At 35.5% G+C, this 26,254-nt stretch overlaps 1 protein-coding gene across 1 annotated transcript in view; it reads left to right on the top strand.

Moving 5' to 3' along the window:
- Positions 1 to 26,254, top strand: part of ARHGAP15 (Rho GTPase activating protein 15) — an 880,171-nt gene that overhangs the window by 492,379 nt on the left and 361,538 nt on the right. Inside the window, exon 9 of the mRNA XM_043990715.1 lies at positions 12,745 to 12,867. Within this exon, the coding sequence (XP_043846650.1) occupies positions 12,745 to 12,867 (123 nt within the window). The remainder of the gene's footprint in view (positions 1 to 12,744; positions 12,868 to 26,254) is intronic.

Below are 26,254 nucleotides of genomic sequence, written 5' to 3'. Positions count from 1 at the left end.
GCAAAGCTATTCAAATAAACTGTCTTCCAGTTTTTGCCAAAGTTAACCGAATCTTGAAAAGATAGTCACTTAGTTTCTTAGCCTATAAAAGGACAAAATATCGTTTCTTCTTTTTTTCAATAAGTATGTGGGAAAAGTCACATTTAATGATATAGTAATTTAGTCTAAATATACTTTTTTCAGCCTGCCCGCTATGATACAGTACCTCATGTGCAAAGTGAGTTATTTGTGAAGTTCTTGCCCTTCACTGTAGCTGTCTTGATCCTAAAAACAAAGCAGTATTTACCACAGTTTGAAAAACAAAAACATAAATGTGGTCCCTCAACCAGGTTGTGAAGGGATAACAAGGGATAACCAGGACTACCAATAACCAAGAATAGCCAGAATATGGATTTTAACTCAGCAAAAGGAAGAACATTCTAATAATTAGAGATATGCCAAAATAAAATGAGTTAATGAGTTCCTTTTTGCTATTCATGCAGAGATTCCATACCTAACTAGCATAGTGTCCTAGAGAAGGTATTCCTTGTCTGGGAGGAAATTAGACTAGATATCTTCTATGACTTCATCCGACTCATTCTACAATTCTCTGCATTGAACTTTCTTTACTTTTCATTTGTTTTGGTTTGCGCGTACTCATTTGCCTATGATGTGGGAAGACCTTTAGAGACAATACTGACTGTGTGACCCACGACAAGTCACTTAACCTCTTATTAGTATAGGCAACTCTATAAAAGCTTCATTCTTGCGTTGGTAAAGGGGATTTTTGCATTTAAGGATTCCTTAGATCAGTGAAATTATAAGTCCATTCCTTATCCCTATAGGAAATTATAAGAAGGTAATTTAGGAGGGGGAAATTAGTATGGAAAATGAGTGTGAGACTAACACAGCTTTATTGTAAAACAACTGCACAATGCATTTTGTAATATATTTTAGCATCTAGCATCTAAAATTAATCAATCAAGAAAAGTATTTATTAAGCACTTACTTTATTCAAGGAAAAATACAAAGTAATAGGGATAACGACCATTCCTGCTCTCAAGGAAGTTGCAAAGTATTGGAGGGTAAGGGCAAGGGAGTTTGGGGGGAGAATGTCCACCATCATTTTAGTAAAGGCAATGTGGTATAGTGTTTAGAGTGCTAAATTTGCAGTCAGAAAGACCTGAATTCAAATCCAACCTTAGCTGCTAACTTCCTGAACCTGGGCAAATCATTTAACATTTTGGGACCTTAGTTTCCTCATCTTTGCAATGAAGCTGGAGTTGATGACCTCTAAAATCCCTTCTAGCTCTAAGTCTATCATCCTACGTTGCCATTTAGTTCTCAGTTTCCTGCCCTTAATATTATACTTAATATGAATATTACAGTACTAAATGCCAGCATGCCTTGCCCTGGTTTCCCTTTTTCTTTTGAGTATTGGGGGGGGCTCAGCTAACCAGTCAGTTTATACTCACTTTGAATTTTGCACAAGTTAGTCTTTGTGTGTAGCCTAAAAAATAAGTGGGGCCAAGTAGCCTCGAAAGCTTTGTTTATAATCATAGTTCTAAAGGGTAATGATTCTGTTTTCCTATGGTAACATCATTGAAACATTAGCTCTCTCAGCATTTCCAAATAAAAAAACATGTAATTGTAACATGGGAATACCGCGAGAACAGCGGCTTGGCAAGAAAAAGAGATATTTCAAAATATAGTCCCAGCAAGAGGAGTTCTGGCAGATGCTCAATTCTGGATCATATTATCCAAACCCTTGGATCTCTGGAAGGCTAGAGTTTTTCTTGGGTCTTCCATACATGCTTAATCGAATGGATAGTGGAAATCCATCAAAACTATCTTTGCTGCCATTTTTCTCCTTGCTTTTTAAAGTCTGGCTTTCAGTATGCTGAGACACCCCATTACAATAACTCTCTGTACCTCTAGAGGTAGTTTTAACACCATGATTGCTGTTCCACATATAAAAACGACTTCAAGGTTAGACTAACACTGAGTCTCCTATGTAGTGATATTTATTGAAGATCAAATCAAAGATCCCACGATTTTAACCATCCTCTAGTGTGAACAGCTTTAGCATCAATTAAATCTCTCAACCGGTTTAGTGTTTTGCTCAAAGCAAATGCCCACTTGTACATTAGTATCAATTACTGCTCAGGTTGTATATTGCTATTGGAAAATCTTAGAAGTTGAGAAATAATAGATGTATAACTAACTGCTCAGATCTGAAGGAAAATAAACAGCTATCAATAGAAAAAGGAAAAGGGAAACTCTAAATGAAAACAAACCAAAAAGCAAAAATTCTGGGATGCCCAGAAAATTAATCAAAATTCTGAGTTACTTTTCCTAGACTTTGCAATATGTGAAAGTATGAACATTTACTCTATTTCCTCTCTAATCTGGGCTAAATACTTTGGAATTTAAACCTGTCCCTCTTAGGGTACTTTTAATTTTGAATGAAAGATTTAAAACAGGAATAGTAACAACATAGTCACAGGCTTAGAATAAATCCCTGAACTGAAGGAAGCTTCACCCTCAGAAAGTTGCAAATCTGAGGGAAAAGAAAAGGCTGAATTCTATTTTTCATAAATGATGGATTATTGTACCATGCTGTGTATTTTCCAGTAAAGTGTCCTTTTATTTGTGCTATGTGATTACAAGTTTCTAAAAGTATGTGTGGGGTCATGTTAGTGCTGTGGGAAAATGGAACAGTGTGCTGTTAAAATCAGTAGTGAAATCAGAAGCAAACTATGTCCTGATTATCATAGGCATGTGTTTAAATTGTACTTTCCTTAATTGGCTATGTTATATTTACTTAAAATGAACAATTTGGCAAGTTTTTCTCCCCTGACAACAGAAAAGCGTAAACTGTTTTATAAGTTTGGCTGTTAAAATGAGATTTGTAAACCACAATATTCTAAGGCTTTTGCTGTTATTTAAAGGGACCCTGTAACTAACCAGTACTTTATAATTGAGGACTTCCTTGCTTGCTTTATTTTATTCATAGCTTTCTCAGGCTCCTCAGTTCATAAAAGAGTGAGTTCTACATACCTGTCATTTATTACCTTTAATTTTCCTCATATATTATTTTCAAAGTAAAGTTAAATGATACCAGAGGCCTTAAAATTTGGCTTGTCACATGAGAATAATTCCTAATGGTATCAAACACTGAAAGCTGACTCCATAATCTGTCTCCTATAAAGTTATTACTAAAGGCAATTTGGTGAGTTCATTATGGTATAGTGGAGTCTTAGAGGACTATCAGTGAAACATAGCTTGCTTGGTCTTCTCAGCGGAGGTGGGGGACTAAAGGTGCTGAATGAGACGTGTTCTCAGTCATGGTCAATGTGTTAATTTGATTTCTTAACTCAACAAAGGAGGGTTCCATGTCATTGCAAAAGAAGACTCTGTTGAGTTGTTATTGTTAAGTGAATGTTCTAATAAAAAACATTAATAAAATATTTAGTTTACCAAAAAAAAAGTAGGAAAAAAAGAGCTCCAGACTAGGTAATAGAAAATTTAGATTCAAGTCCTTGCTCTGACCCTTACTAGCCATGTGACCTTGAGCTAGTCAGTTTCCTTATCTGATAAATATAACCATATCTAGCTAGCTAGCTAGCTATCTGTAAATATTTATGTACTCAAACACCCCATATGGCACAATCTCAAGGCCATTCTCACCATTCTGGCTGTCACCCTCTACATCAAGTCAAGTTAACAAAAATTCACAAAGGACCTATAATGCCGCAGGGGTGGGAGTGCATGGGGGGTGGGTGGAGAGCAGCCAGGTGCACAGTGGATAAAATGCCAGGCCTAAAGTTAGTTAGACTCATCTTCCTAAGTTCAAATACTTACACTTGCTAGTTGTGTGATCCTGGGAAAGTCATTTAACCCAATTTGCCTTAGTTTCTTCATCTGTAAAATGAGCTAGAGAAGGAAATGGCAAACCCCAAATGGAGTCAGGAAGAGACTCAACAACAACAACAAAGATGATGACGACAATGATGACGACAACAACGACAATGCACCAGACACAGTGCTAAGCGCTGGGAATACAAAGAATGGCATAAATGCTCCCTGATCTCAAAGAGTTCACAGTCTGATGAAAAAACCAACATGTAAACAATAATGTCTGAACAAGATATTGACTGGGTATATAAATTATAAGCTTCAGCAAGAGTTAGGCTTTTAAGCATTTATTAAGGAGAATAAAAATTTGGTAAAGAGAGGGAGAAAGGCCTACATTCATCTATCTATTAAAGAGAGAGCGCATTTCTAGCTCCGCTCTCTGCCAGAATCCACAGGAAAAAGCCCGAGTCAGAGTGCCAGGTTCCACCTTCTTCTTCCCACAAGCCAACGTCACTTCCTGATGCCAAAGAAAAGACGCATGGTCTTGCCCTCAGAGACGTTCGCCTCATGACGAAGCTTTTCTACAGTAAGTCTCCAGCAGGTGATGTCATTCCAATCGTTACAGTATACCGGAGGTAATCTCAGAGGGAAGGCACTCATATTAAGGAGAATTAGGAAAGGCTTCTTGCTGAGGATGGGACTTAGACTCAGACTTGAAGGAAGCCAGGGAAGTCAGAAAGCAGAAATAAGAAGAGATTTCCAGGAATTAGGGGTGGCAAGAGAAAATGCCATGGGTTGGGAGATGGAGAGTTTTTGTGTGTGTCCTTCCTTAAATGTGTTACCCAGAACCGAACAGAATACTTGAAGTCTGACCAAGGTAGAATAGGGTGATGCTGCTCCCCTTGATGCAGCTTAAGAACAGCTTAATTTTTTGAATGTCACAATATACTTCTCTAAATTTTCTTTAGAGTCAAGGTTTCTGAAACTAGAGTCTGTGAACTCTATCTGTTAGAAACCTAATAAAGAGTTTTAAGCAAAGGAACAAATCAAATCAATAGTCACTTATTAAACTTCTACTGTGTGTCAGGCACTGGGGATAAAAAGGAAGGTAAAGTAAGTACAGTTTACAACTGTTAAGGGCTAAAATTCTAGCTAGTCTGTCTAAAATATCTAATGAGTCTAAAATATCTAATGAGTGGTCGCCAATAAATTATAAGCTTTAGCAAGAGTTAGGCTTTTAAGCATTTATTAAGGAAAACAAGAATTTGGTAAAGAGAGAGAGAAAGGCCTAGATTCCTATCTATTAAAGGGAGAGCACATTTCTAGCTCCGCTCTCCACCAGAGTCCAAAGGAAAGACCCCCAGAGCGAGCGCCAGTCTCTTCCTTCCCCCTCCCACTAGCTAGCTAGCGTCACTTCCTGACGCCAAAGAAAAGACTCCTGGTCTTGCCCTCAAAAACCTTCGCTTCATGGGTGGAACTCTTCTACAGTAGGTCTCCAGCAGGTGGCGTCATCCAATCGTTACACAACAATGTTGTAATGATGATCAACTGTGAAAGAATACTTTGATCAATGCAATGATCTAAGACAATCCCATGATGAAAAAAATCTGTCTACCTCCAAAGGGAGGACTGATGAATTCTGAGTACAAACTGAAGTATCATTTTCTCACTCTATTTTTTCTTTATTTTTTTAATATGGCAAATATGGAAAAGTTTTATATAATTTCATATTTATAACATATTTTGCTTGCCTTCTCAGTGGGTAAGGGAGGGGGTGGGAGTGAGGAAGAGAATTGGGAACTCAGAATTTAAAAAAATATATATTTTAAAAACATTTTTAAATGTTTAAAGAAAATAAAATAAGGCAAAGACATAGTCCCTGACCTCAGGGAGCTTGCATTTTAATTTGGAGACAGCATGTAGATAGATACAGGGCACATAAGAGTAAATGGAAAGTATTCTGTGAGAGGAAGGCATTAGCATCTGAATGGTGAGGGGAACCAGAAAAGGTTTTGTTTAAGTAGGTGACATGTGAACTGAGTCATAAGGGAAGACAAAGAAACTAAGACTGCAAGGAAAGCACTTTGTAAACTTAGATGTATTCTGTAAATGTCATTGACCCTGGGGGCGGCTAGGTGGTGCAGTGGATAAAGCACCGGCCTTGGATTCAGGAGGACCTGAGTTCAAATCCGGCCTCAGACACTTAACACTTACTAGCTGTGCGACCCTGGGCAAGTCACTTAACCCCCATTGCCCCGCCAAAAAAAAAAATGTCATTGACCCCATCATCATCTTGTTCTTCTGCATATAAACTACTTTCCAGTCCAACTAGATTGGAGACCATCTCTTTGTACATATTAGTCCCTAAACCTGAAATATCTTCCCTCCCCATTTTTCCCTGGTAAATTCCTATCTATCCTTTAAAACTCAGCTCACATACCATTTCCTTCATTTGATCCTTCCCTGACCTCCTTGTCCATAACAATTTTCTTCCTCAGATTTAACACAGCAATTTGTTTTTTCTCTTCTTTAATGTGTACAACAGGTAATATACTGTGTTCAATAGGTATTTGTGTTTGTATGTAATCCCTCTAATAGGCAGTAATCTTTGGGATGACAGGGACAAAGTTTTATCTAAGTTTTTAATCTCCTACTCTATTCCTAGTTCGGTGCTCATCATGTGCTAAGTGCTTAGGAAATAGTTGTTCAATGAAACAATGGAAGAAGAAAAGAATGATTGAAACACCTACTGTGTATAGAGCAGTTTGCTGGTAATGCTAGACTTTTCAGTACATATGAAAGCCTAAAAGATAGAATACTTGGGAACGTATAACCATTTTCCTTTGGAAATCAGTGCACCTTACACACGTTTCTCACATGTAGAGCCAGATGGTGCTATTGAAAACAATATAGCACACATATCTATCTCCCTAATTAAGAATCTTATCACCATAGTATCTAGGGGTTCCAAAGAGATATGACTAGATACATAATTATTTTTATAATGTAACATTTACATTGCTTTCTGTATTTGCAAAGTACTTTCCAATCACATAATTTTTACTTGTTATTAGAAACCAGAAAAAAATATTTTCTTTGCCTCTATTTCTTTGTAGGGTTTTTTTTTTGTGGAAAATGGTAGGGATTTTTGAGTTGAGAGAAATAAAAGAGCATGTAAACTTTAGTGAACTCTTAAAACATGGTGGCTATTTCATAATATATAATCCCAAAGGTAGAGTCTGAGTAAATCTTGTCATAAGACTGACTTTCTTGATAATAATATTATCTTCTTTCCACCCAGGAACAGCCAAACTCTTACTCAAAGAATAAGACTTATGTGTAACATGGGAACCAGATGATGGTCCATTTGATGTGGCTACTGAAACCAACTCTCCATTTGTTACAGATTACAGTGGCTGAAATAATTACATGATTTGACCCAAATAAAGAGCATGTTTGTGTGTGATGCAGCATATCCCAAGAGAAGCCTCTTCTTTCTCTTGTATCTTCTTGAAAAAAAATGTGAATTCCCCTAAACCTGAATCCTTATTGTGCCACTGAGAAGTCTTTTGTTCTGTCATTGACTCAAGATTACAGCGAATTTCCACATGATCTTGACATTGGGAAAAGAGGCAGGAAAGAAAAATCATAGAGGTGGGACCCACCAAACAGGAGAGTTGTTTTGATCAGTTATGGGCTTGGACACGAGTCCTTTGAATTTCCTATTGGGTTTAAACAAAATTCAATCTATATTCTTTTAAAATTACATTTTATTCAGTCATTTAAAAATTTATTTTCTCTCTCTACTGAAAAAGAAAAGAAAAAAATAACCAAAACCCTTGGGAAAATTATTTATAATTAAGTAAAACATATGTCTGAATTGGCCACAACCGGGGACAGAAATCTTTCAATATGTCCCTGAATTCTCTTTCAGAAGGTAGTTTGGATGTTTTTCCACAGGTCCTCTGGTATTGTGATTGAGCATTGCATTGGTCAGAGTTCTTAATTTTTTCAAAGTTGTTTATCTTTGTGATTTAGTTATAAAATAACTTGTTCTACCAGTTCTGCTCATTAAAACCGATTTCTCTTAAATCTTTTCTTTCATAATTTCTTACAATAATATTCCATTGTATTCATATACCATAGTTTGGTCAGCCTTTCTTCAATCAATGGGTCACTGATTTTTTTCTAGTTCTTTGATACCCCAAAGGATCCACCATACATATATTTGTACATATTTTCCTTTTCCTCTAAATTATTCTGAATTTAGTGTTACATTAGCCTTACTACTTGCATGGGTACTGAAACCTCTTTGAGATAAATAAATCAAGTCAAAAATGCATGTCTCTGGAGGAAATTCTGGTTGGAAGTATGCTCCAAAGGCCATTATTATTAAGAAGATGTCAAGATAAAAATGGTCCACATAAATGGTCCACAGATCTGATCCTATGTCTGACTATAACCAGAGATCTACTGAATACCTGATTATACAAAAAATGGTTCCCAAAGATGATATTACATTCAACTGATTAATACATTTCTGGGGCAGCTAGGTGGCACAGTGGATAGAGCACTGGTCCTGGATTTAGGAGGACCTGAGTTCAAATCCAACCTCAGACACTTGACACTTACTGGCTGTGTGACCCTGGGCAAGTCACTTAACCCTCATTGCCCTGGAAAAGAAAAGAAAAGAAAAGAAATACTTTTCCAGCAGCTCTGCCAAACTGGATTTAGCTTCCTTGGATCACCAAATGGTTTGATACTTATTACAATGACCACATATAGTCCATTTAAATAAATTGAGGCTTAAACTTTTCTTTTTACTATTTAGTAAACTTACTGTTTTCTATTTTACTATTTTTTACTATTACTGCTTACAGAAAATTCTGGTATTCAAGGTTCTCAACAATTTGACCTCTATCTGCATTTCAACTGTATAACCCACTATCACCCATCATCTACCTTCTGTTCTGACTAGCCTGATTTTCTCAATAAGCCTTGAAAATATCAAGATCATTCCACGATTGGAGTCTAAACTGACATCATTCCCCCATCTCACATACTCTTACCCCTCCTCTTCACCTAGAAAATCTTACCAATCTGTCTGGACCTACACCATGTTCTAAATCTTCTATTTAGTCTTCACTGACAACTTTACAACATAATGATCACTCCCTATTCTTAATTAATCTTGTGCTTATTGTCTTTACCACCCACCAGCACTGAGGGAATTAAAACAGCAAGAGGTAGTGGGAATTGAGTGAACCACACTGACTCCATCTTGTGACTCAATTCTGGAGCTAGCTCAGTTCTCTTTCTACTCAATTGTGCATCTAGCCCAATTTTTTGTCTTGTGAGAAAACTTTATTCAGTTTGGGGAATTGTGGGGAAACCTTATTGTGTTGTTTGAACCTAGCTCTGCATAGTTTTGAAGCTGGATCTCTTCTGCTTGTTATTTAGAGACCCTTAAGTAAAGACCTAAGTTATGATGACCAAGAAACCCAGGAAGATCTGAAGACTAATGCAAGGAGTTTTCTCACATCTCAAGCAACCCATAAGTCTTACCTGAAAACTGTCCCCATACTGGTTAATCCATTATTGTTTTCATGTTCCTTTGATTGTATACAGAGACCTGGGGACATGGTGGAGGGGAGTGGGACACCTCTTTTTCTGATGTCTCAGAATGGTATCTCTTTCCTCTCCCCCTCCCAACTTGGAAAGTCCCTAATCTTTCTCCAGCTAAAAATCAAATTATCTATTTTTGTATCCTGGTTGATTTCTTTTAATTAATTGGTCTTATTTAATTTAATTGTTTTAATGCATAAAAATCTGTCTCTCCCAGTGTTCAGGGTCCAGTGCCAAAGCTGAGGAAGGCTGGGCTTTATTAGTTATACAACTGGAATGCTTTGATGAAAAAATAGATATACTCTTAAAATTGAACCTTTGTTTACTCAGTCATTTGATCTCTTACCCTCAACAGCATTCATTGTGTACTGTCTTTTATTGTTAGTTATTGTTTTCTTACATTTTCAACTAGATTATAACTTCTTTGAGGGAAATGGCTATCTTAAACCTTTTTTATTCGTGCCTAGAACATAATAGTTCATCATTCAATATTCATTGATTAAACTAGTGACTGTTTATATTCCTATATATAAAACATTTCCTTTCTGAAGGAGAATATTACATTGCCAGTGTTTCTTTTCCTTTTTCTCTCACTTTTTTTCCTATCTTCTTAGCTCTCATGTGGTTTTTCTTGCATTACTTTAGATATTAGGCTCTATCCCATGGGGCTTGTATAGAACTATACCAAAAAAGAAGAAATATTTTATGAAAAAGTATTTGACGGACCTTGTCCCTGTCCTGAAATTCATCCATTATCCTCTTCTCTGAGTAAAAGAGTTCACTAAAGGTTCCTGTTAACATATATGCATTATCAAGAAGTGACATTTAATCATCAGTTATTAAGACTTTCATTTAAATTAGTTTATCAGTTCAGCCAGTCACTTAGTAGGGCCCTAAGTAAAAAAAACATAATTTCAGAAGAGGGAATATTTGTTGAATTCTAGTCAATGTATAATAAGAAGGATATTGATTGGGGCATTTAATAAGGACCTTTCATGTACAATGATAACAAGAATAATTAGGGGACTCGAGACAAAGGTATATGGAGATAGGTTGAAGAAAGTGGTAGTGTTAAGCTTGGAGAAAAGAAAACCTAAATGGGGAAGAGATGGGACATGATAGCTATTGAAATGGTCTCATATAGAAGGGCCTCTGTCCTGTGGGACCTTGCTATACTTAGCTCAAGTGTACAGAACTAGGAGCAATGAGGAAGGGGGAAAAAAGAAAGGAAAAATAAAGAAATACCGATATTTAGTCTCACATAAAGAAAAACTTCCTGATAAGTAGAGGTGTCCAAATGTGAAATGGATTAGATAGGTAGTGTATCTCCATTTCTGGTGATCTTTATAAATGACTATTTAAAGGATATGTCCCCTCTGTAAAAGGGATTCTGGCTCAGGTAAATGATAGACTTTATGAGCTTCCAACTGAGATTCTGTGAGGAATGAAAGGTTGCTATTGAAAACAAAATGTACCTACATTTGCTTAGGGCAAACCTTGTAATAGTGAAAACAGAATCACTGAGTTTCAAAGTTGGATGGGACTCAGTAGTCCTTTGGTTCAATCTATTATTCCTATCCCCCAGGAAAAGAAATCTCTACAATACACTCAGCATATAGTTATCCAGCCTTTACTTGAAAACCTCCATTAAGGAGATCATATTACCTACTTTTGGGGAACATTAAATGTTTAGAATTTTTTTTCTTTTTATTATAGTCCTTCATAACTCTGAACCTCCACTCCCACCCCACCCTCTGAGCATGGAAGCTCTCACCTTATCAGTTTCCTCCCTAAAATGTGGTATCTAGAAGAGGATGAAATATTCTAGATATAATCTGACCAGGGCAGAGTACAGCAAAACTCTTAACACACTTTCTCCCTTTATTATAGCATAAAGGTCATAGCAGAAGACTGACTCCTATGGACTTGATAATCTACCATAAATTCCGTATCATCTTCAGACAACCTACTCTCTAGCCATGACGCCTGCAGTTTATTTTTTAAAACAAATGTCAGACTTTGCTTTATCCCTATAATTGTCATCTTACTATATTCAGGCCAATGTTCTAGCCTTTCCAGAGCTTTTTGGAAGCTGACTCTTTAATGCAGCATATTAACTTTTCACCTATATATTTGTCCTCTAAAATTTTGAAAAGGAAGCCGCTTATCCTTTATCCACACCATTAATAAAATTTTCTGACTCAAGTGGAGTTGCACCCAAGCAACCAGTGTCTTCTTTCAGTACTTGCTCATGCCCTTATGATTCATAGATGCCATGTTTTTTCACAGAAACACAGATGGGCTGTAATGAAGGATGGTGTGAAAAGCAAGTAACGGACTATAAAAGGTGGTCTTTAGCATGAGTTCTAATGGAATATCTTAATCACATCCAGCAATTGAATACATGCTATTTCATAAACAGTTGTTTATTATTTACTTCCCAAGTTCAAACTATAAAAAACAACGAAACATTCACTCAGCCTCGGTTTTTAGTCATAGCAGATTTCTCAGCTATGGAGGGAACTTACTCTAAAATTGGACAGAGCATTGGGGAAAATACATGTGTATTTTGGACCACAAAAGATGCTTTAATTAGCTAAATTCTATGTAATCTGAAAAATCATTTGAATATACAGTTAGGTGTGTTCAGTAATTACCAACCAAATTCATGCCAACATTGTCATGCTGTTTCATTTTTGTGCCTTATATCAGCTCAAGAAACATTTATTAATGACATACTATGTGCCAGGCACTGCAATAGATAGTGGAAATAAAAAGACGTTAAGGAAGTAATCCCTGCCTTCAAAGAACACAAACTAATTTTAAAAGTAGACCACTCATACGAGCACAAAGATATACAATGCATATACAATGGATATAATTTAAGCCATGGATATTTTATTTTGTGCACTTAAAACATTTTTTTTTTCTGAGAAGAAGGGAGTAGGCTTCATCAGATTGCCGAAAGAGTCAGCCATGACAAAGTTTATTTCTCCTGTGACAGATGATCTACCCTTTATTCAGACCAGGTAGTCCAAAGTGAAGCAATGTAATTCAGTTATCTGAGTAATTGTGACTATATCAGGTTGACCACATACATACTTCAAGAATACAAAATCACCAGTACTTACACTAGAGAAAGCATTACATCCATATGTACCACATATTTAGAAGGTTTTGAGGCAGGTAGTTACTCTGTGACTAAGGTTCTCAATTTATATTTTCATGAGGGAATAACAATAAAAGGGAGATTTACCACAAGTCTTTCTTTTTTATCTCCAGTATTCAGACTACAGCACAGTGTTTCTGATACAAGTGACAAAACCCGAGTCAAAAGCAGATTAAAGAAATTCATTACCCGAAGACCTTCCTTGAAAACTCTTCAAGAAAAAGGACTTATTAAAGGTACAGTGAATTTTGTGTTTTTAATATAATGGTTAGACAAATCATAATTAGGTATTTTCCTACCTAGAATCTATGCCACAAACTATGCCTATGGCAGGTAACAGAAAATGTGCAGTATTAATTCATCACTTGTAAAAATTATTAGTAATATAAAGACTAATGAGGATGGGGATGAAGATTATATCATTTAGCATTAATATATAAAGCATTAAGTTTTGCAAAGTGTTTTATATATGTTATCTCATTATATCCTAACAACAATCTTTTGAAAGAGGTGTTATTGTTACTTCCATTTTACCAATAAGGAAATTGAGACTGAGATGTGAGATAACTTTCCAAGGGTCACACAATTAGTAATCATATAAGGCAGGATTTTAACTCAGTTCTCTTTCTTTGACTTCAAGTCCAGTATTCTGACACTATGTCACCTACATGCTTCAATTAAACAGAGGGTGGGGGAGGACAGCATGATGTAGGAGTTTATCCCAGTCTGCTTCTAGTAGGTTTCTATTGCAACTTATTTTTTCTTATAAAATAGATATTAAGTTTGTTATTTCTTTGCTGTTGGAGGCATGCGAGGGATATTGAAGGGATGCAGCACACTTTAAATTTGGAGCCATTGGACAATGTCCTTGTAACCCTTCTTAGTTATAGTATTAATAAGTAAATGTGACTATACTAATTCTAGCTCTCTTAACCTTAAGCAAGCAGCCTAATTTTCCAAGCCTCTAAGGGAGTGTGCACTGACATTGGAAGCAGAGGACCTAAATTTATTACTAATTCTGATGCTTACTGTCTGTGTAACCTTGGGCAAATCACTTAAACCCACCTCAGATTTGTTTTCCTGACCTATAAAAAGAATTATACAGGATGGCTTCTTAGGTCCCTTCTAGGCCCATATATCTATAATCATATAAATGCTTTCATTCTTCAGGTTTGGAACCCAAGACCCAAAGTCATTTATTCCTTTCTATCCGAATAAAATAATTAGCAGAAAATATTTAGAAGTCCAGATGTAAGAAATGGAAAACTAAACTGAACTTTTCAGTTTTCAGAATTAAGTCAAAAGAAATATTATTTTGTTAACAAGTGAAATAGATATCCTGAAACTGACTAGTATTTTTCAACAGGAAAATATTTACATATCCACAATTGGTTTGACATATGAATGCTAGAAGTAAGTTCTAGAATATAATTTGTAATAATCATCAGTAATAAAGAAATAGATAGGGTTTTTGTATATTTATTATACAATTTTGACTCAAATATTATACAGAAGCATACATTCATATAGTCCTAAAGACAGAGGAAACATTTTTAAATGATGGCACTATTGGGAGATAGTGCTCCCAACTATTTTTTATTAGAATCATATTGAATTTTTGCCCTTTATTGCTCTGGCTTTCAGGGAAATATGACCTGACCTGTGGTATATCAACATTAATATCTTAATAAATTGAATATAAAGTTCTTTCAACTGATTTTGCAGAGGACCATTTTTAAAGTTAGGATATTATAACTTTCCAGTCTGAGAAAGATCAGCATACAATCAACTCAAATCAACCCAAACTTATGCATAGCTAAAAACTTTAAGATTAACAGAGTTAAAAAAGTTGTGATTCAGTAGCAGAGCTAAGACACAATCAAAGTGCTAAGAAACTGTTAACTCAGATCTTTCTCAGAACATGAGAGTAACAACATTGCCAAATGTAGTTTTAATATTGATGTAATGGAATGTCAGGGAAAAATCAGATGAGTTAATTGCATATCTGATAACTCCATTAAATTTTAACCCTCACCAATCCAAGGAGTCAAGATTCATTAACAACATTATGGCAAATCAACATGAAATGTTGATTTCATAAAGTTCTGTTATTTTATTTTCTCTATATATACCATTTTGAAAATCCAGTTGTATTTCTTAGTTATCATTTAGTTTTAAATGTGATTTTCCATCAAAAATATGAAACATATGTTTTTCTTTAACTGATTAAAAGGCAATAATCGAAATTTAAAACCACAGGTCATGTCCAATTCTCCATTAAAAAATTATTGTAGGAAAGGTACCAAAGCTTGCCCATGTCACTAAAATTGCTGTTTTAAACAGTAAGAAGAGGAAGAAAGGGAGGAAGGAAAATGCGATGGAAAAAAGGTGGGAAGGAAGAAAAGAGGGAGAAAGAATGAAAGGGAAAGGAAAAACTATTTTAAAATGCCATCAGGGTTAAGTATACTTCATAACTTTCAGGTAGGAGAAAATCCTTGATTCTGTATCTCTAATATTTATAGTACTTTAAGATTTGAAAAAGTATTTATGAATAAAAACCATGTATAGTAGGAATTACAAATATTATCTCCTTTTTTCCAGATGAAGAAAGCAAGGATTTGAGAGGTTAGATGGGGTTAGATACCTAGTGAGTGCAGGAGTTGAGATTAGAATCCAGGTATTCTGATTTCAATTCTATTCTTTTATCAAAATTATTAAGGTACAAAATAATCTTTTCTCTAACCATTATATATTTAAACAAAACAAGGATTGTTTTCCTTGCTACATATAATCTTCTGGATCTGGTCAAAGGACTTTATTAAGATGGAGAGGATCATAACTGGTGGCTTTTTGTTGTTTTTTAAAATTCTATTTTATTTTCAGGTCCCAATTCTCTCCTGTATCTGTTCTCCTTCTCCCCGCCCCCCCCCAAAAAAAAACCAAGAAAAACAAAACCATTACAAAAATGTGTTGCCAAGCAAAATAAATTCCCACATTGACCATATCCAAAAAACTAAAATGAAAGTTTCAATTTTCACTGTCATTGTAATACATCTTTATCTAAAGCTGGGTAGTACGCTATATATCATAATGAATTATAGTTTATCATTGTATTTCAGCTTATCTAAATCTTTTAGAAATGTTTACATTTACCATATTGTTGTTATCATATAAATTGTTATCATGGTTCCATTCACATCACTGCATCAGTTCATGTAAATCTTCAAATTTTCCTCTATAAGCATTTCCTTCATCCTTTCTTATAGCACAATAGTATTCTATCACATTCATATACCATAATTTGTTTGGCTGTACCTCAGTTGATAAGCACTCATTGAGATTCCCATCCCTTTCTAAGTAGTTTCTTTTTGATATATTATTGCAAAAAAACAAAAACAAAAACAAAACAAACAAACAAACAAAAAAAACTCTCAAACTGGGGAATGAGGAAGTGACATAGTAAGAATATCCCTGGATCAGGACTCAGAAAACCTAGTTTCAAATAGTTCTGCTGCTTTGCTACGTCCATGACCTTGAGCAAATAACTCCTCTGGGCCCAAGTTTCCTCATTTATAAAATGATGAGCTGAACAAGAACACTGTGAGGGTCTCTCATATCTCTTTATCTATGTTTCTATGAGATCTTTAAGGTTCCTAAATCCTAAGAAGCTGAAGGAACCTACTTTCATTTTCTATTCAAAGCAAAGTTAGCCCTGTGTTGGGAATCAATTTTTTTCATTGTTATTATAATGCTTATCAGAGAAGCATCTCCAAAGTGCTTGATAGGAATATATAATTCCTATAATATATAATATAATATATATATATATAATATATATTATATACAACTAGGCAACTACAAATCACCTCAACTTCAGTCACATACCATTTCTTTTTTTTTTAATTAATAGAGTATTTTATTTTTTTCCCGTTACATGTAAAGATAGTTCTCAGCTTTTGTTTATACAGGCTTTCCAATTTCAGATATTTCTCCCTCCCTCCCCTCCCTCCCCCCTCCCCTAGACAGCAGGTAATCTGATATAGGTTTTATATATATATGTACATAATAACATTAATCCTATTTCTGCATTAGTCATGTTATAAGAGAAAAATCAGGGCAATGATGAAAAACCTCAAAATAGAAAGAAAAATAGAAAAAACAACAGCATCAAAAACAAAAGAAGTAGTATGGTTCATTCAGCATCTATACTCCACAGTTCTTTTTTTTTTCTTGGATATGGAGATCTTTTTCTATCATGAGTTCCCTGGAATTCTTCTGTTCCATTGCATTGGTGAGAAGAATATAGTCCATCACAGTAGATCAACACTCAATGTTGATGATACTGTGTACAATGTTCTTCTGGTTCTGCTCATCTCACTCATCATCAGTCCATGCAAGACCCTCCAGGTTTCTCTGAACTCCTCCTGCTCATCGTTTCTTACAGCACAATAGTATTCCATTGTATTCATATACCATAACTTGTCCAGCCATTCCCCAATTGATGGGCATCCCCTCAACTTCTAATTCCTTGCGACCACATAAAGAGCAGCTATAAATATTTTTGTACATGTGGGTCCCTTTCCCCTTTCCATGATTTCTTTGGGAAAAAGACCCAAAAGTGGTATTGCTGGGTCAAAGGGTATGGACAGCTTTATCGCCCTTTGGGCATGATTCCAAATTGCTCTCCAGATTGGTTGGATCAGTTCACAGCTCCACCAACAATGCATTAGTGCTCCAATTTTCCCACAGCTTCTCCAACATTTATTATTATTATTATTATTAATTTTTTTTTTTAGTGAGGCAATTGGGGTTAAGTGACTTGCCCAGGGTCACACAGCTAGTAAGTGTTAAGTGTCTGAGGCCGAATTTGAACTCAGGTACTCCTGACTCCAAGGCCGGTGCTCTATCCACTGCGCCACCTAGCTGCCCCTCAACATTTATTATTTTCCTTTTTTGTCATTTTAGCTAATCTGATAGGTGTCAGGTGGTACCTCAGAGTTGTTTTAATTTTCATCTCTCTAATCATTAGAGATTTAGAGCATTTTTTTCATATGGGAATAGATAGCTTTGGTTTCTTCATCAGAAAACTGCCTGTTCACATCCTTTGCCCATTTCTCAATTGGGGAATGACTTGGGTTCTTATAAATTTGATTTAGTTCCCTATATATTTTAGAGATGAGGCCTTTATCAGAAGTACTGGCCATAAAAATTGTTTCCCAGCTTTCTGCCTTCCTTCTAATTTTGGATGTATTGCTTCTGTTTGTACAATTTTTTTTAATTTAATGTAATCAAAATCATCCATTTTGCATTTTATAATATACTCTATCTCTTGTTTGGTCATAAACTGTTTTCCTTTTCAAAGATCTAATAGGTAGACTATTCTTTTCTCTCCTAATTTACCTATGGTATCACCTCTTATGTCTAAATCGTGTATTCATTTTGACCTTATTTTAGTATAAGGTGTAAGATGTTGGTCTATGCCTAATTTCTGCCATACTATCTTCCAGTTTTCCCAGCAGTTTTTGTCAAATACTGAGTTCCTATCCCAGAAGCTGGAGTCTTTGGGTTTATCAAACACTACATTACTAGTGTCATTTACTACTGCATTTTCTGTGCCTAGACTATTCCATTGATCTACCACTCTATTTTTTAGCCAGTACCAGATAGTTTTGATGACTGCCGCTTTATAGTAGAGCTCCAGGTTTGGTACCACTAACCCACCTTCCTATGAATTTTTTTTCATTATTTCCCTGGATATTCTTGATTTTTTGTTTTTCCAGATGAATTTTGGTATTATTTTTTCTAGCTCTATAAAATAATTTTTAGGTAGTCTGATTGGTATGGCACTGAATAAGTAAATTAATTTAGGCAGTATTGTCATTTTTACTATATTAGCTCTGCCTATCCATGAGCAATTGATATCTTTCCAATTATTTAGATCTGATTTGATTTATGTGAAGAGTGTTTGGTAGTTGTGTTCATAGAGTTCCTCGGTTTGTCTTGGCAAGTAGACTCCCAAGTATTTTATATGATCTACCGTTACTTTAAATGGAATTTCTCTTTCTATCTCTTGCTGCTGGAGTTTGTTGGTCATGTATAGAAATGCTAATGATTTATGTGGATTTATTTTATATCCTGCTGCTTTGCTAAAGTTGTTAATTGTTTCAAGTAATTTTTGAGTTGATTCTCTAGGATTCTTTAAGTATACCATCATATCATCTGCAGAGTGATAGTTTTGTTTCCTCCTTGCCTATTCTAATTCCTTTAATTCCTTTTTCTTCTCTGATTGCTAAAGCTAACATTTCTAGTTCAATATTAAATAATAGGGGTGATAATGGACATCCCTGTTTCACCCCTGGTCTTATTGGGAAGGCCTCTAATTTATCTCCATTGCATATAATACTTGCTGATGGCTTTAGGTAGATACTGTTTATTATTTTAAGGAAAGCTCCACCTATTCCTAAACTCTATAGTGTTTTTATAAGGAATGAGTGTTGTATTTTGTCAAAAGCTTTCTCTGCATCTATTGAGATAATCATATGATTTTGGTTGGTTTTCTTATTGATGTGGTTGATTATGTTAATAGTTTTCCTAATGTTGAAACAGCCCTGGATTTCTGGTATAAATCCCACCTTGTCATAGTGTATTATCCTGGTGATCACTTGCTGTAATCTCCTTGCTAATATCTTATTTAAGATTTTAGCATCAATATTCATTATGGAAATTGGTCTACAATTTTCTTTCTCTGTTTTTGCTTTGCCTGGTTTTGGTATCACCACCATATTTCTGTCATAAAATGAATTTGTTAGAATGCCTTCTTCACCTATTTTTCCAAATTGTTTGTATAATATCGGAATTAATTGTTCTTTAAATGTTTGGTAAAATTCACCTTTAAACCCAACTGGCCCTGGGAATTTTTTCTTAGGGAGTTCATTAATGGCTTTTTCAATTTCTTTTTCTAATATGGGTTTATTTAAGGATTTTATTTCCTCTTCAGTTAACCTGGGCAGTTTGTATTTTTGTAAATATTCATCCATTTCATTTAGATTGTCAAATTTATTGGCATACAGTTGGGCAAAATAATTCCTAATTATTGATTTAATTTCCACTTCATTGGTGGTAACATCACCCTTTTCATTTTTGATACTGGTAATTTGGTTTTCTTCTTTCTTTTTTTTAAAATCAAATTAACCAATATTTTATCTATTTTATTGCTTTTTTTCATAAAACCAGCTCTTAGTTTTATTGATTAATTCTATAGTTTTTTTTGCTTTCAATCTTATTAATTTCTCCTTTAATTTTCAGGATCTCTAGTTTAGTATCTAATTGCGGATTTCTAATTTGTTCTTTTTCTAGGTTTTTAAGTTGCATGCCCAATTCATTAATCTCCTCTTTCTCTTTTTTATTCATGTAAGCATTTAGAGCTATAAATTTTCACCTAAGCACTACTTTGGCTGCATCCCATAGATTTTGGTATGTTGTCTCATTATTGTCATTCTCTTGGATATAGTTATTGATTGTTTCTATGATTTGTTGTTTGGTCCATTCCTTCTTTAGCATGATATCATTTAGTTTCCAATTGATTTTCATTCTACTTTTCCCTGGCTCTTTCTTACATGTAATTTTTATTGCATCATGATCTGAAAAGGATACATTTACTATTTCTGCCTTTCTACATTTGACTATGATGTTTTTGTGCCCTAATACATGGTCAATTTTTGAAAATGTGCCATATACTGCTGAGAAAAATGTATATTCCTTTCTATCGCCATTTAATTTTCTCCAGACATCTATCATGTCTAACTTTTCTAGTAATCTATTCACCTCTTTCACTTCTTTCTTATTTATTTTTTGGCTAGATTTATCTAATTCTGAGAGGGGGAGATTCAGGTCCCCCACTAGTATAGTATTACTATCTAATTCCTCTTGTAACTCATTTAACTTCTCCTCTAAGAACTTGGATGCTATACCACTTGGCGCATACATATTTAATATTGATATTACTTCATTATCTATAGTACCTTTAAGGAAGATGTAATTTCCTTCCTTATCTTTTTTAATGGGATCTATTTTTGCCTGTGCTTTGTCTGAGATAAGGATTGCTACCCCTGCTTTTTTTACTTTAGCTGAAGCATAATATATTCTGCTCCAGCCTTTTACCTTTACTCTGTGTGTATCTCTCTGCTTCAAATGTGTTTCTTGTAAACAGCATATTGTAGGATTCTGGTTTTTAATCCACTCTGCAATTTGCTTCTGTTTTATAGCAGATTTCATCCCTTTCACATTCACAGTTATTATTACTGACTGTCTGTTCCCCTCCATTCTTTTTACCCCCTTTATACTTTTCCCCCCTTCTTTCACCCTATTCCTCCTCACTAACGTTTTACTTCTTACCCCTGCCTCCCCAAATCTGCCCTCCCTTTTTATCACCCCCTCTCTTTTCTTTACCCTTTTCTCCCTTGCTTTTGTCCTCCCTTCTATCAGTCACCCCCTTTCCCTTCCCCTTTTGCTTCCCTAAAGAATGAGCTAAGTTTCTTTATCCCAATGAACGTATATGTTATTCCCTCTTTGAATCAAATCTAATGAGAGTAGAGTTGAAACAATGTTCACCCCTCTTTTCTTTCCCTCTATTTTAATAGGTTTTTTTTCACCTCTTCATATGATATAATTCATCCCATTCCACTTCCCCTTTCCTCTCCTCCCCATAGACTCCCTTTTTAACCCCTTAATTCATTTTTGTATCATCACATCAAAGACAATTTATATTTATACCCTATGTGTAAACTCCTTCTCTCTGCCCAGTTCTTAAGAGTTATGAGTATTATCTTCCCGTGTAGAGATATAAACAGTTTAACCTAATGGGGTAACCTTTTTTTTCCCCCTCTGTTTACCTTTTTAAACTTCTCTTGAGTCTTGTATGTTAAGATCGATTTTTCTATTCAGTTCTGGTCTTTTTGTCAGGAAAAATTGAAAGTCTCCACTGTCATTAAATGTCCATCTTTTCCCCTGAAAGAGAATGAACATTTTTTCTGGGTAATAGATTCTTGGCTGCAATCCAAGCTCCTTTGCCTTCCGGAATATCATATTCCAAGCCTTGCAGTCCTTTAATGTTGAAGCTGCCAGGTCCTGAGCAATCCTGACTGTGGCTCCATGATATTTAAATTGCTTCTTTCTGGCTGCTTGGAATATTTTCTCCTTCACCTGATAACTCTTGAATTTGTCTACAATATTCCTTGGAGTTTTCCTTTTGAGGTCTCTTTCAGGAGGTGATCGGTGGATTCTTTCAATGATGATTTTATCCTCTGATTCTATGATATCAGGGCAGTTCTCCTTAATAATTTCCTGGAATATGGTGCCTAGATTCTTTTTCTGGTCATGGCTTACAGGCAGTCCAATGATTCTCAAATTGTCTCTCCTCTGTTTTCCAGATCAGTTGTCTTTCCAATGAGGTATTTCACATTTTCTTCTATTTTTTCATTCTTTTGATTCTGCTTGACTGATTCCTGGTGTCTCATGGATTCCTTATCTTCCAACTGTCCCATTTTAATTTTTGAGGCATTGTTTTCTTCAGTGAGATTATGCACCTTTTTTTCTATTTGGCCAAGTAAATTTTTTAAGGCATTGTTTTCTTTAATGAGATTATGCACCTTTTTTTCCATTTGGCCAAATGATTTTTTTTAAGGCATTGTTTTCTTCAGTGAAATTATATGCTTCCTTTTCCAAGCTGCTGATTCTGTTTTCATAGTTTTCTTGTTTTGCTTTCATTTCTCTCCCCATTTTTTCTTCTACCTCTCTCAATTGATTTTGAAAATCCTTTTTGAGCTCTTCCAGGAAGGCTTTTTGTTCTTGAGACCAATTCACCTTCCCTCGTGAGGCTTCAGATGTAGGCAATTTGAGGCTATTGTCCTCATCTGAGTTTGTGTTGGCTTCTTCCCTATTGATACAGAAGCTCTCAATGGAGAGGGCTATTTTTTGCTTCTTACTCATTATTGCAGCTTGTTTATTTATTTTTTAAGTTGAGGTCTGCTCTGGGGGCATCAGGGTCCCTGTTTTGGGCTTCTTGTGCAGAGGTATAGGTGCTGTGTGACCAGCTTTTTACTCTGAGGCCTTTATATTGTGTGCAGTTCGACCCCCTGCACTTCCTGTCTGGGTGTGCTTGGCCAGGCGCCTGATCCCATCTGTCCTGTTTGTGGCCCTACAGCCCACCCTCCCGGCTGGTGCAGGTAGGTTTTTCCACTGTCCTTCTTGGCCACCAGATTTTTGAGCCAGGTTCCAGGGGCCTCAGTTGTTCGGCTGTGGCCCGCAGCTCCTGCTGACTTGCCCCGACCCCCTCGGCGCTGGGCTGCTGCCCTGTGCTGGGCGTCCCTTTTGCCCGAGTCAGACCGACCTTTTCCTGAAGTCTTCTAAATTATCTCTGGTTGTAAGACTGTGTCTCTCTGTCTCTTTGCAGGTTCTGTAGTTTCAGAATCCATCCAGAGGCTTGATTTAATGTTCTTTTTGAGGGAACAGAAGGAGAGCTCAGGCAGCTTGCTACTTCCTCTCTGTTATCTTGGCTCTGGCCACATACCATTTCTGCAAAGTGTGTACTATGCAAGTTCTAGTAGAAATGCCCAGAATTATGTCACTCTGGCTCTAGAAATACTAACATAATGGAATATTTCTGGTTTCTTAATAGGATTAGCAAGTGGGGGAAGCATTCCTAGCTCAAGAAACTACTTATAACCAATAGGATAAGGGAGCAACAAGTACATGATTTGAAGTGATTGTCCCTAGAAAAACTCATCCAAATAGCTCAGGTGGACATAATATTAATCATGTCATTGTAAGTGTAGGCACTAGGACAGGCCTTCAATTTCCATCAAGTACCATTCACATTTGCCAAGTATACTGTCAAGCTCTGAGATGTATATGGAATTTCATTATTTTTTTATATAGTGTATCAAATTGGAACCCATGCCCCTATCAATTTAATATGTAAATTACAGACAAAAGAATATATTTGGGAGTGGTTCATAGGTATATTTGCACGTATCCTCCACTTGTTTTAGACCTCCTTTTGTTCAGATTGGGAAATAACTCTAGGTCTAGCCAAACCTAAATATACTTTTAGATAACAGACCTGATATCCAAGGATAGGAAACACTTTGAACATAATTTTCAGAAAATAAGGCAATATTTTGTGTCACAACTAATATTTCCTTAGAGATAAATTCTAGAGAGTCAGATAAACAGTATCATTGAGGGTCTAGCCAACTGCTGTTTAAATACCCCCTATGAAAGAAGAGGAAAAGAGCATAATGTATTGGAGAGAGCACTGAATCTGAAGGAAACTGAGTTCAAAACCTTGCTTTTTTGTTTATATTTATATTATCTTCAGCAAGTCCTTATACTTTTTCTGAACCCCAATTCCCTTATTTTAAAGTGGGAGGAGGGAGAATATTAACTTCCAAGGCTATTTGTCCTTTTTGAATAAATCTAATTATCTGGAAAGTTAGTTGTCCCAGCTACTGGCAGATTCTATCAATCAATCCACAAGCATTTGTTATTTGCCTACTATGTAACAGGTACTGTGCTAGACATTAGAGATACAGTAACAAAAATGAAACAGTACTTTACTTAAGGTTATATTATATGGAAGGAAAAAAATACATACACGTATACATAGAACCATATGTGTATGTGTGTGGAGATACAGATGTAGATGTAAAAACTCTCCTTTCAAGGCACAGTTAAAACACCATTTTCCTCATGAGAACTTTCCAGATAAATGATAGATAGATAGATAGATAGATAGATAGATAGATAGATAGATAGATAGATAGAGAAATGGAAAGGAAGGAAGGAAGGAAGCAAGGAAGGAAGGAAGGAAGGAAGGGAGGGAGGGAGGGAAAGAAGGAAGGAAGGAAAGAAAGAAAGAAAAGAAGGAAGGAAGGAAGGAAGGAAGGAAGGAAGGAAGGAAGGACAGACGGAAAGAGAGAAAGGAAGGCTTTATGTGGAAAGTGTCTTGAAAGAAATTAAGGATTCCATGACATGGAGGTAAAGCAAAAGTGAATTCTAGGAATGGCAGACAGCCATAGAAAAAATAGAAAGATGGGAGATGTAATAATGTATGCAATCCATGAAGGGAAGGCTAATTTGGCTAGACCATAAAGTGCAGCAAAAAGAATAATGCATAATTAGGCAGAAAATTTAGGTTGAAGCCAATTTGTAAAAGGCTATACAAGCACCATCAATGTATTAATTATGTCAATTCATTTCTTGTGACACAATTTTGATAAGCATATCATATATGGCTTCTTTAAAACCATGTGTTATCAATGACTTATCAAGTACAATTATTGTATTAATGAATAAATATTTGGGGGGGGGGGACAGGGCAATGAGGGTTAAGTGACTTGCCCAGGGTCACACAGCTAGTAAGTGTCAAAAGTCTGAGGCTGAATTTGAACTCAGGTCCTCCTGAATCCAGGGCCAGTGCATTATCCACTCTACCACCTAGCTGCCCCCTATTTATATATTTTTTAAATTATAAGCTTCTTTGCATATTTTTATCTCATTTGATCCTCATTTTCTCCCTGTGAGATATGTGCTACTATTATCGTCATTTTACAGGTAAGAAAACTGAGACTAATAGAAGTTAAATGACTTGCCTAGTGTCTCATAACTATATATACATATATATGTATAAATATACATATATACACACTTGTATAAATATACATATATACACATATATGTATACATATATATGTATATACATATATATGTATAAATGTATATATGTATAAATGTATATATGTATAAATGTATATACATTTCTGAGTTAGAATTGGAACTTGGGTCTCTCTTTCTCCAACTTCAGTACTCTATCCATTATACTACTTCAATGAATTATTTACCTTCTGAATTATCTACCTACCTTCTTTCTGAAAAGACTTGCTCAACACCCACCCCAGAGTCATTCATCTCATTCATCTCACATCAGCAATCATGTCCACATGTTCTTTCAGCATCTAGACATGTTCATTTGGAGATGCTGGATAACTTCAACTAACTGAGCACAGCAAGGTCCTCCCTTGACATGTTGGGTTCTTTTGAACTACTTTTGTTGTCTCTCCTAGTCCAAAGATTATTATACTTCTTAGTATAGAGGAGAAAGAGACAAAGAGAGACAGAGAGACATATACATATGGAGGGATGGGGAGAGAGAGATGACTTGTTTTGCCTTTGCTCTATTTTGCATTATCTTCCCATTGACTGCAGGGAGGAGTCCTATCTCTTCTTTCATCTTCCTCTAGCTCCCAACTATCTTTTTTTAAGACCACCATTATTGCCTTTACCTTATTGTCATTTACCGTCAGCAGATTGCACCTTAGCCTTGTTGATATTATTCTTATAGAATATTGCCATTATTTAGTACTTATCTTTAGTTATCTGCACACACTTGTATCTCTCTTGAATGTCTTTTTTTAAAATCCTTGGTTTTGGATAACTTTTCTTTGTGACCACTCTGGAATTTTTAGATACTTTATCCTTTTTTTAATAATCAGAATCAAATAATGTATAACTAGAATTTTGTCCCTGAGCATCTCATATCCCTCTTGTGCTGATTTCTGTTTTAGA

Source organism: Dromiciops gliroides, chromosome 3, assembly GCF_019393635.1.
Source record: "Dromiciops gliroides isolate mDroGli1 chromosome 3, mDroGli1.pri, whole genome shotgun sequence".
In the NCBI taxonomy this organism is placed as follows: Eukaryota; Metazoa; Chordata; class Mammalia; order Microbiotheria; family Microbiotheriidae; genus Dromiciops; species Dromiciops gliroides.
Note: the sequence above shows the minus strand (reverse complement) of the source record. Positions and strands in the feature narration are given on the sequence as shown.